This window comes from Penicillium cinerascens, assembly GCF_028974065.1.
Source record: "Penicillium cinerascens strain IBT 15544 chromosome Unknown contig_24_segment0_segment0, whole genome shotgun sequence".
Classification (NCBI taxonomy): domain Eukaryota; kingdom Fungi; phylum Ascomycota; class Eurotiomycetes; order Eurotiales; family Aspergillaceae; genus Penicillium; species Penicillium cinerascens.
In genome coordinates this window covers 3585701-3597735 of record NW_026695290.1, presented here as the reverse complement: position 1 = coordinate 3597735, position 12035 = coordinate 3585701, and the positions used below count along the sequence as shown (strand labels likewise).

Below are 12035 nucleotides of genomic sequence, written 5' to 3'. Positions count from 1 at the left end.
AATTATTTAAATTATGCCGATGGTTAACATTTTGCGTCGGTAAGGAAAAAGATAAATTTCCACATTTAAGATCTCCTCTGAAAGGCTATATGCCCATTTCAAGAACAAAGAGCGGCATGGATTTGCCGAAAGGCGGAAACTGGCCGACTTTAGGCAATCGGTAATCGCATGGGCGTGAGATTGACCGCATTTAACTGCCTTTTGTTTTGTTCTTTTCTCTGAATGTGACCTTCCCTATTTATTGTCAAGTTCAGTAACTGCGAGAGTTTTCATCGAATTTTGACTAGGACCGACTATGGCAGAATCCCGCCAATTTCATAGCCTCAGTCTCGAAAGGGGAGGCAAGGTATTTATAATTACCATGGAAATCGGTCCAGAGAATCGCTCGGCCCAGAGAATCGCTTAAAGGTCAGATTCTGCCAAGAAATGATTGCTGCATTGGATGCAATCCGGCAGACTCTGGGGGCATACTCCGACGGAGCTCTTATTACGCGTGGGAATAACACTAAGTTTTTCTGCATGGTATACAAACCATCAAAGCCCATAAGTTTGTAAACTAACAAATTTCCCTGCAGGGACTCGTTCTGGAGGAGGTCAGCCAGAATTCATTTGCAAACACAGACGGCTTTTGCCCTGTATGTTGAAGGATTTTTGAAACGATGGCATAAGCTACATTTCTAACCTCTGAAACGCAGCTCTTGCACGCTATTATGAATTTTCCGTTCCCGATGATAGCACTAGTTACGGGCCATATTTTCGGTGCCTGCTGTCCTTTAGCTCTTGCAAATGACTACCGCATCATGAATGCGGACCGCGGCTTTATCTCCATGCCTCCAGTTGACCTTGGGATACATTTCTCGGGCATGAGTGTGCTTCCTAAATTCAAACAATGGCCACAAACTGTGCGAAAGATGCTCCTGGAAGGGCACAAGTTTACCGGGAAAGAGGCACTGGAAGATGGAGTTGTCGACTTTATTGCATCTCCCGAACAATTGCTTGATGTTGCGTTAGAACTCGCTAATAAATGGGCGCCCAAAGCCAGAGCTGGGTAAGTTGAGTATTCACTTCATTTGCTTGAGCGTCTTCTCATTTTCACTGTCTGGCAACAGGGTATACGGCCTTTTACGATCTGAGTTGTGGGGGGAGATGAACCAACGCATGCAGCAAACAGTCATATTCATAGTCGGTCAACTTTTCCGATCTGGCAAGCCAAAAGTTTGAGAGCATGAGTGAATGGTTCAGTTTTCCCATGCCAAGATCGAAGAAATCGAATTTTTATCAGATGGGACTATCAGATGTCTGAACTTTACACGTGATCATTAATGTCTACTTTCTGTTATAGCAAACAAACGCCTTGAGAAAGATCTTGTCGTCTTATTGTTTGGATACATGGTTGGAGAAATTATGGAATCTCCATCTTAGATTTGACCAACGTGTTCGTATGCGCTATAGATTTGCAATAAGATTTCACTACAATCTCAATTATTGGACCCATTAAGAGCCTCTCCAAGTATGCCTTGCATTTATTCCTCTCCCTACTTCTTGTCTCGTCTACTAAGGAAACCCTCCTCCCCACAAACAACCAAATCCTGAACACTATCACTTTTATCTTAATATTTGAAAGCCGCGTAATAAATCGAGAGATACACATCATAAGAACATTGCTCTTCCCTGTAATGGTCCGGAATGCATTCAACCTTGTTCCAATTTTTCCGAGGCGGCTTGGACTGTGTAAAACTTGATATCCGGCTGAGATAGTACGCATTAAACCATTTCAGCCTTGCCCCTTTTTCTTGCCCTTTCATTTGCCCCTTTGATAACTGTAGATAAATCCCCAAGGGGGATTGTAATAGGAAAGTCGACTGAAGCAAGTACTAGGGCGATGAATATGTAGAATCCAATCAAACTCGCAGCCAGCAGCAGACCTGCACCGACATGCTGAAGTTTTGTGGCGTAGACAGCGTCACCGCGAGCGATAGCGAAGAAAGATGCAGTTAGGCAGCCAACTTTTGCCTAAATTAGCTAATATAATCTTCTTGAATGGATTATATTCCATTTACTTACCCGCAGGAATGAAGACAATGAACAACGAGAACAAGCTCACATTTGTTCGGATGCTTGCGATGCCGAGTACTGTGAGGACAATCAAGATTGCCACCATGAAAAACGCAAACGTGGCAAAGAACCCGGCGTTCATGCCCTTGGCCAGATCTGAAGGATCTGGAGAGTAGGCGCCGTACGCGTTGAAGCTAGGTTGCAAGGTAGCGCCGAAGGAAAACCAGAATCCCCCTGTGCATCGCATCAATACCATGAATTATACGTCAGGCCACGTCTGAAGACGGCCACAGGTAATCAGGCGCGATAGTAGGAGTAATACTTACCGAATATTGCAAATACTGTGGCAGGATAAGTGTTGCCTGTTGAGGCTTATCAGCAAGAGTAACAATTTATAGTCATTTCCGTCAATCACCTAAAATCCATTCCCCGACGGCTCCTAATATCAATAGAAGACCTCCCATAAATACAAGAGAACCACTATGAGCTGTTAGCTGGACAGTATCTTTCACTAAGACATTGAGCTTACACATTTGCAGCGTCAAGACCACCTGCACCGTCCCAGCCCAACGCCACCATCGAGAACGGTGTAGCACAGATCAGGAAGCCACCCAAAGCTGTTTAAGGATCAGTCAGGTGGAAAATGAAGCGGATAAAAGCCAACAATAATAACAGTACCGATTGGAGTAGGGTTTCCGAAGGTCTGTCGCAATTCGCCTTTGACTCGATTGTGAGGGGAAAGGTACAACTGTTCGAACAGTTCCGGTGGGATTGAAACATTTCCTGCTGTTCTAATGCGTTGCAATGGATCGATTTCTTTTGCAGGAGAAGGTGTTGGAATGATTGGCTCATGGTGGTTCTCCTCGCCAGTGGTAGAGGACATTTTGCTCATGATAGTTAAGAATGTTACCTCAAAATGTGGAGAAGGTGGAAGCTTTATTCAATTTGCTTGTGGAAAAATGGAGTCCGTTTCGTCCTAGAACTCATACAGCCCCAGGGCTCGCGGATTTTATAAGCTTCTCTCTCTCATTGCCGTATCCAAGGATGGTAATCTCGAAGCACCCGTAAACAACTATGCCGGGCTGGGGATTACCCAAGTGGGAGCAGATTTGTAGCTTCGGCAATCTGGGGTTTGAGTAATGCGGGTAATGTGGATAACTGGAGATATTTTGTTCTAGGTTTGGGTCATATTATTGAAAAGCCAGTTTTCAAAGTGTTGTACTTCGGCCAATGGGAGACACCACTGGGTATTTATTAACTTTATTTCATACCAATGATACCGGAACTTTAAGGACAGACTGTACCAAAGTAATTTAGGTTATTTTACACAAAATTGACCGGCTTGGGTATGTTCTCAACTTTAACTGAAAAGCAAGGTCGGCATGTGAGTTCCGCTTCATGTCACTAGAGCCGGGTTACGATCTAGTATTCAAAGCTGGACCATCTTACAGTCATCATACATGGTGGACTATGTCTACTCTCCTTCCTCTACATTGACCTATTGCACCAGTTGTATGAAAGGGCACGGTAGTTACGGGGGAGGGTCCCCGGACTCACCTTTCATTGGTCAAATAACCGGCCGAGGAGTACCCATCCCCACTACCTTGACCCATATCTATACCAAAGTGACTTCCATATTATTGGAAATTTTCCTTGTAAATTCTGTTTGGGTTATATCGTAGTTACCCCACACTCTGGCTGGTGTAATCGGCCCCATAAATGTATATCAAATGTCCACTGCGGGATCAACTAATCCTCCAATAACCACAGGTCCATGCCGTAACGAAACCCGGCTTAGTGCTAGGTGCAGCATGTTACTGTAGAAAAATATATGGGGCTGAAGGGACGGGAATTTGTCGTACAGATCACAAAGAACCTCACCTAACGTGCCCCGCGTTGGAAATATATTAAAGGTGCCAACTGGTAGACTTAGTCACCGACGAATAACTGTATTTTCGAAGATTGTGCTTGCCTGGTGATAAGCATATCTTACCAATATCCTCATTGTATGATGCTTCTCTCTTTTATCCATTCCAAGCCTGATTACATCCTATTCTGCCTGGGGAGATGGGGAGATTATAATGCCGAGTATCCACTAACTATTGGACTGTTGTCGGACCGAAAATGCTGTCACCAGAGGGGAGGGTGGAATCGATTGCAGTATTATGATTCTGGCTTCGTGCCATTGGACCTTTGTCGTACTGACAGAGATTTGGAGGCTTCCATTGGCTAGTTTCAATCGATTGAGGGTTCAAATATCAATGACCCGTTCGGGCATCCCCGCAACTAGACTCGCTAGTTGCATTCTGTACCGAAAATGAGATTTAAGGAGCTCCCGAAGAGAATCCAGATGATTGGAAATAGACGAGCTGAGGTTCCTTGTCCAGGTTCCTTTGAATTGCATTTCTGTGTAGTATTTGTCTGGTATCTTATTCTTTCCTCTTCTTCGTGATTGTCGTTATATGGTACTTGGAACTCATTTGGAGCCTGGGGTCCAAATTCCTTAGGCATGAGCAAAGTTTTACCAGAGATACCAGACTTCCCGACTTCTCGTTCAGTGGCAGCTATAGAAACGGGCACAGGGACCTGTCGTTTTCTGTTATTTTCTCAGCCTTTGTTCGCTATTCCACCTAGTCTTCCTCCTATCTCACCTTCTGCTGAGCTAGCCAACTAAGACGACTGGGGTTCGCATAACAGTGATGCTTCGGATAACATACAACTCAAATGGCGAATTGGGACGTGAAGTGCACCTCGTAGCCGACCTCGCACGACTTATTCATACAGGAGGCTTCTGCCGCCACCTAAGCCGAGCTCGTGAAGTTATAGCCGATGCTGTAATTTTGAAATATCCTTGTCTATGTCTTACAATGTTGATACAAAATACCCAATATTGTGCTTCAATTCAACTTACCCGGAAACTCAACTGAGTAAGTATACGAACTAAACGTCTAATTGACTATTGAATACAATATCGAACTGAAGTACGTGTATCTGTTGCAGCGAACTTAGATTGGCTGAGATATAGGGGTAAAAATTTACTGTGGGATACAGAACAGGCGGTTCGGTAGTGTCGGCAGTTCGGTAGTGTCGGCAGTTCGGTTAGACTTCCGCAAAACCCAACTTGGGTCGAAGGTCTCGACGCAAAACCCAACCCAGCCTGGGTCCGGGTTGAACTTCTCTAACCCACTCGCTTACATGGCCCACTCGCTTACCGATTACGTTAACGTAATTCACAAGCGAGCCGCCCACACAAGCGAGCCGCCCACCTCAAAACACCATAGTAAACGCGATATTTAAGAACAAAATATTTCAACAACCACAAGCTTATTCTATTTAGCTTTCAGTAATTCACTAATCTAGAGCACAAATAGCCTAATTTAGGGGTCTGGGATAATTTAATAATCATATCACTACGTTTACCATAAAATACAATGTAATTAAGCTCTCTGAGCTTGAAATATATATTTTCAATCCACCACATCTTGAAAACATTCGAGACCTTCAAAATACGTCGGACTCAATTGTTGGAAATTGGAGCCCTCATCCTAAGGCGCCAATATCGGTCGGCATCTCTCTGCCCCGATGGCTGCTGATTGGTCAGCTAGGCCCATGAGGTTATTGGAAATGGGCGCCCGTATATGCAGGTTCCTTATCTATATCGCCTTCTTTGCTTCTTTTCAGGGGGTTTCCCTATGGACACCGGGCAGCGGTGTAGGAGAACATTTTTGTATGCATTTCTCTTAGAAAACAGTTCTCAGGGGTAGGATATAAATATCCCCCTGAGAACGAGTAGAAAAGAAAATCAGAATTTACCATCAATTACCTATCTATCTTCTTTTCGTCTGATTATCTACCCCCTAATTCTCAATAGGTTATAAGCCCGGTTGTCTAAACCATAGACACCGGATACCCGCCTAGTTTACCTCACCTCTAAGAGGCCCCCCGGTCGTATAGATAGCATAGCATTATGCCATCATCGACCCATACTAAGACGGCTAATGCTGCAGCCACAACCGCTGTCGCTGGAGCATTTCCGCAACACCTAGTTCTATAGACGTCGTTGAGAACGCTCGTGGAACCCGAAGACGATGGACTAAGCGCGTAGATATCGCGCGAAACGGCTTATAAGCAGCCGTATGCACCGGACAGCGCTTAACAGTAGCCTAACGGACCCTCCGACGACGATAACCCGTCCTCCGAGGATGATGAAGACGACGGCAACGACAGCGATACTAAAGAAAGAGACGGCTCTAAGGATAACGATCCTCTAAGGGCCTCCAGTGCCCACGGTATATCCTCAGCACGCCGTCTAAAGAGCCGGTCGCCTATCTTAGGCACCGACATCCCCAAGGATAGCAAGAAGCGCATTAAGTATGCATTCCGTGCTATTAAGCGTAGTGGAGACTACGTATAGGTAGAGAGACTCACTAGCGCGCCCACCTATCGTTAATGGCGAGAAAATATCTCCGTAGCCCTCGAATAGGATAGCTTGATGAGCATCCTCGACGGCACTATTAAGGAACCCCCGAAGGACCACGACCTTCGATTCGAATAGGAATCCATTAATATCCGCGCTAGAAGAGTCCTACTAAGCACTATCTCAAAGGAGATAAATAAGGACCTCGCGCAGTACTATCTATAGCCACGCTTTATCTAGAAGTAGATCAATTCTTAGCACTCCGTCTCAGACATCTAGACGACGCGCGATAGTTTCGACGCACTTAGACGTACGGTTATCAGCCGCTGCTCTGGAGTAGTAGATTACGTCTATAAGATCGAGCAAGCATATAAATATACGTAGACAGGACGCCCCCGGAACACCGATTGGGAGATTAACCGATACTGGTATCTCCTTACTAACCTAGACACGCCTAGATGGAAGGACTAGAAGCAGAACTTCCTCGAGAAAGCCGAGGAAAAGAGATAGACTAAAGATCTATTTAATTTCCGTAAGATCGCACGAAAATTATTACTCGTAAAGACCAAAGAGAAATAACTATCTCTAGTCTTCTCGACGAGCACGAAGAGCGGAAAAGGACGCTCTCGTAGGCCCCCTAATAGCCGTAGTGCCTACGAGCACTACGGAAAGAGCGGCTATAATATCGACTAATGCTAGAAGAAATACCTAGACTAGCGCCCACTGCGCCCTCGCGGAAGCAAAAGCAGCGAGAGTATAGGCAGTAAGACTTTAAATCAAGACGATTAAAGTAAAGATAGCTTCTATGCTATAGCCATAGAGGTCATTAACCCCCTAAGCTACGCGCTGTCGACGGAATTAGAGATCCCGGATATACTACGGTGGATTATGGACATAGCCTATAACGAACACATAGTGTCCTTAAGCGATTTCTTTACCCCTAGAAGCACTAGGAAGGTGACTAGGACGGTCCGGATAGCTCTGGCTACTAAGAATGTCGACTATATTATCGGCGACATTAAGATAGTATTACACGACGCTAGCCGCGAAGGACGGCGAGTGCGCCTATATAACGTACTATACGTACTAGGGATCTGCTATAACCTTATAAGTGGCCCAAAATTGGCTGATAGAGGCATTAAAGCCACGTTCGACCGCAGAAACCTCGCCCTATAGATAGAAGATAGCACACTACTAGCCACTAGCACTAGGCGAGGACGTCACTAGCTCCTAAACGTCAAAGAGATTATATAGGACGCTACGGACGTCCTAAATACGTCTACGGAAATATCTACGGAAATGCTTACGGAATCCACGATAGCTACCGAAGCTATAACCGCGTAAGACCCTAGAGATATAGTTATAGCACGCACAATCAGCGAGGCAGAGCGACAAGAATCGCTAACCTCTAAGCTAGATCGGTTAAGACTAAACGTGGAGATATAGCACCGCCGTCTCTGCCACCTAGGCATAAGCACTATCGCCTAAGCGGCCCAAATATACGAGGGCATCAATATCAAAGGCCTGACGGTCCCGAAACGACTATGCTAGCCCTATGTAGTAGGAAAAGCGCACTAGAGGATAAGACGCGCGATGCCGACCATCCCGCGCTTAACTAAGCTAGGAGAGCTTATCCACGTCGACCTCGGAGGAGGCGGTAGGCTATCGAAGGGCATCAATAGCGAGAGATACTAGGTGGCCTTTATCGACGACTACGACGGATGGGCCACGGTTAAATTTATTAAGTATAAGAGTTACGCGAAATATACAGTCTAGGAATTCGTCAAGGAATACGAACGGGACTACGAGACGACCATCCAACGCCTACACTCGCTAGTAGATATAGCTAGCCTCCTAGACCACTAATAGCGCTATCCGCCGCGCAGAGACACCATCGTGGGCTTCTAGAGCGACTATAGGGGCGAATTCATCAATGCGAGCCTATAGCAATAGGCAAAAGACAGGAATATAGTATAGTTCTTCAGCGCCCTATATATCCACTAGCAAAACGGCAAAATCGAGCGCCTAATATGTGTCCTCGGCGAAAGAACTAGAGCTATCCTCGAGGACAGCAAACTGCCCCTATTCCTATAGCTAGAGGTTATACGTAGTGTCGCATTCACTCGCAACCTTCTCCTATACTATAGAAGACGCATCGAGGGCGTAAAATCCCCGTACGAGATTAGATATGGCCACAAACTAGATATTAGCTTCCTAAGTATCATCAGCAGCGACGTCTATGTCGTCCTACAGCAAGAGTAAATACGTAGGAACCTAGTAGGCCGAAATCTCGTAGACCGCGCATAGATAGGTAAGCTAGTTAGCTACAACAGCCTATATAGTAGCGGCTACCGAGTCTATAGACCCTACTAAAACGGTCGCCCTCGGGGCACAATACACAACGTCCGCGATATCATTATCGACGAGGGCAGCAATTTTACCATCTATAGCAACCCCGACCTTCCTACTACCGATACGAGCGCGAGAACAGCCACCGAGGGCAAGGGGGAGGCATAAATAAGCGAAAAGGACAGCAGCGAGGCCATCGAGGATAAGGCTATTATCATTCTTAATGAGAGCGATGATTCTAGCTAGGAATCCAGCCAAAACACTAAAGATTCGAGCGATTCAGGGGCTAAATCAACAGAATCCAAGGCCTCTAAGAAAATAGCCTCTATTCCCTACTCGGGACTAGCGCCCTATACCCCAGCATCAGACGCATTAGCTATTTTAGCTATCTTAGCATCGCTGGCACCAAAACCGATCCGCTAGCGTCTCGAAACCTTAGCCCTAAGCACTACTATCACGAAATCCCTCTCGACAGACCAGCTAGCCGCTAGCAAAGCTACTGAAGGACTACTAGAGCTACCCGCACTACTAGATCTATCGACCGTCGATACAAAATGGATAGACTCACCACAGAGCCTCAAGGACGCCTAGAGATCGCCACTCTAGCCTTAGTGGCAGCGAGCTATACAAGCTAAAAAGAAACAGCTAGAGATCCTAAACACCTAGGAAGTCGTTGAGCCACCTAAGAATGCCCGCATTCTTTTAGGAAAATGGGTATTCAAGCTAAAAACGAACGCAGACGGTGCCCTAATAAGGTTCAAAGCTCGCTAGATCACACGAGGCTTCATACAGAAAGAAGGAATCGATTACGACGAGACCTTCGCTAGCACTAGCCGCTACGAAACGCTACGCGTCCTACTGGCCACGATAGCCATGAAGAAGCTATTTATAGCTCACGTAGACATCAACCTCGCTTACCTAAACGCGAAGCTTAAAGAACACCTTCTCGTCGACTATCCCTATAGCTTCGAGAGCGAAGCGCCTAGGAAAGTCTACCATCTATTGCAGAGTTTATATAGTCTTAAGCAGAGCGCCTACAACTAGTCCGAGACTCTCGGGGAACTACTAATCTCAAAGGGTTTCACCCACTTAATTATAGACCCTTGCCTCTACATCTCCAACCAACAGGGGGTACATAACTATAAGCAGCAAGATACTAAACAGGACGACCGCGAACAGCAGGGGGTAGTCTATATAGACCTCGCTTCGGGTCGGGTTTGGGTCCAACTTCAGGACCCGTACCCGCGGGTCGGGTTCATACCCAATACCCAAAACCCATACCCGTAGACCCGTGGGTTCTTGGCGGGTACCCGCGGGTTACCCGCCAAGAACCCGTTTTGGCATAAATATCCTAATTTAGTCTACGCCAAGACGCACAAAACTGCTGATTAACCTCAATAAAATACCGTTATTTACATCTGTTCCGGTCACCTCTGTGGTTCTAATTAACAAAACCCTCTTTCCCTTATGAAAGATTAAGAAATTAGTCTATTTTCTAATTAATGAATAGCAGTAATCTTATATATTTCGGTTTGAGGACTATATGATATTATTGGGGTTGTAAAAACTAATATTCATCAAAACTGTCATCAGAAGTGCGGAAATATATATAAACTATAGAATGCAGTACGTATATTTTTGCAAGGACAATATAATTCTATATTGTCCTTGCAATCCTATGGCTTATAAGGAATTTTTGATCTCACAACAATCAGCATATATTCATTAAGCTATACGTTAACTAATCGAATGCTCTTTTATCTTATTTAAGCTATTAAATGCGAAAAAGTGGATTGATTTTACCTTGATTGAAGACTTGGAAGGAAATTGTTTAAGGAAAACGGGTTACCCATGGGTTTACGGGTTATAAGCGGGTTACCCGCGGGTTACCCATTATATATACAGGCTATAAGCCAATAAGCATAGCTTTTATCTACCTATGTGGGCCTTTGTTGATACATCATATTTTTCACTTTAGAAGAACAGGGTACTACGAGGCCCCAGAATCTACGCTTACGCGTTGAAATTCTTCTGTAAGACTTTTGACTATCCTCAGCTAAGTGCTCGTCAATTATTATATCACTAGATGTCTCAATTCACTAATACCTACGCATCATCTTCGTATGATATAGACCTTTCAGATGACCTTCAACTCCTCCCATCGGGCAATCTGACCCCTGATCTGTCGATTAGCCAACAAAACTTCGCTTGTGTCGCGAGCTCTGTGGGCGATACTGATTTTATCCCACCAGGATTACCTTCGCCCTCGGTGCCTAGTTCCCTCGAGAGCGTTCGACCTGATCGTATCACTATATACGTGGTCTACTCTAAAACAATGAGTGATGACTATGTGCAATGGTGGCTACAAACGGACTTCGGAAGGAAGAAGCGTATACGCTGGGACTCGCGACACTCTTCCGACGTTTGGCACCACTTTAATTAGGTGGCTAGGGCTAGTGATGGCGCGCCGAAGGTTATGTGCAAGCATTGCAAGGCTATCCTTGATCACCCAGGGCTTGGAAATGGAACTTCCACGATGAAGAAACATACTACTAGCTGTAGTAGGAAGCCAAAAAGCCAAAATATTAGGCAATTTATGCAAGCGGTAAGCTAGCCCGATAGTCTACAGGATATACACTGATTTCGACTACTTCTATAGGCGCGGAGCCCTCTAGTCGATACTCCATTTAGCCAGGAAAAATGGGAATCAAGTCTTCTTCGATTTATTACTGAATCGAGGCTGCCCTTCCAGCTTCTAGAGCATCCAGGGTTCCGTGATATGATATCTATAGCCCAAAATGCCCCAAGACAGCTTGATATTCCATCTGCAAAGGTAGTACGGCGCCGGCTACGAAGTACGGTGCTCGAACGCCATCAGAATATACTGTAGAAACTTCCTAAAGATGGAAAGATTTCCATTGCCCTTGACTGTTGGACATCTCCTTTCCAGCAGGCATTTATGGCAGTTACGGGCTACTTCCTTGATGAAGACTGGAATTATCGGGAGCTACTTCTGGGATTTGAGCCTCTTCATGGAACACACTCAGGTATTAACCTTAGCGCTATTCTGTTCTAGCTTCTACAGAAGTACAATTTGACCGATCGAGTACTTGCAATCACTACCGACAATGCATCGAACAATAACACTTTGGTAGCAAGCATCCAAGAGACTGTCCAGTCCCTTAATCTTGGCGATGATACCGCAATCATTCGC

General features: G+C 45.3%; 2 protein-coding genes across 2 annotated transcripts; one reads left to right on the top strand and one right to left on the bottom strand.

Annotated features, from left to right (window-relative positions):
• Nucleotides 1-321: 321 nt before the first annotated feature.
• Nucleotides 322-1221, top strand: N7498_004462 (enoyl-CoA hydratase/isomerase family protein; the record flags this gene model as incomplete). The annotated part of the gene is made up of 4 exons (XM_058451524.1): nt 322-522; nt 576-635; nt 696-1048; nt 1110-1221. Coding segments are annotated over 4 exons (726 nt in total), but the record flags the coding sequence as incomplete, so codon positions are not given.
• Nucleotides 1222-1764: 543 nt separating this feature from the next.
• Nucleotides 1765-2938, bottom strand: N7498_004461 (GPR1/FUN34/yaaH family-domain-containing protein; the record flags this gene model as incomplete). The annotated part of the gene is made up of 6 exons (XM_058451523.1): nt 1765-2006; nt 2065-2289; nt 2382-2417; nt 2471-2535; nt 2585-2672; nt 2734-2938. The coding sequence occupies 6 exons, from the start codon at nt 2936-2938 to the stop codon at nt 1765-1767; spliced, it is 861 nt and encodes a 286-aa protein (XP_058310985.1).
• Nucleotides 2939-12035: the final 9097 nt, after the last annotated feature.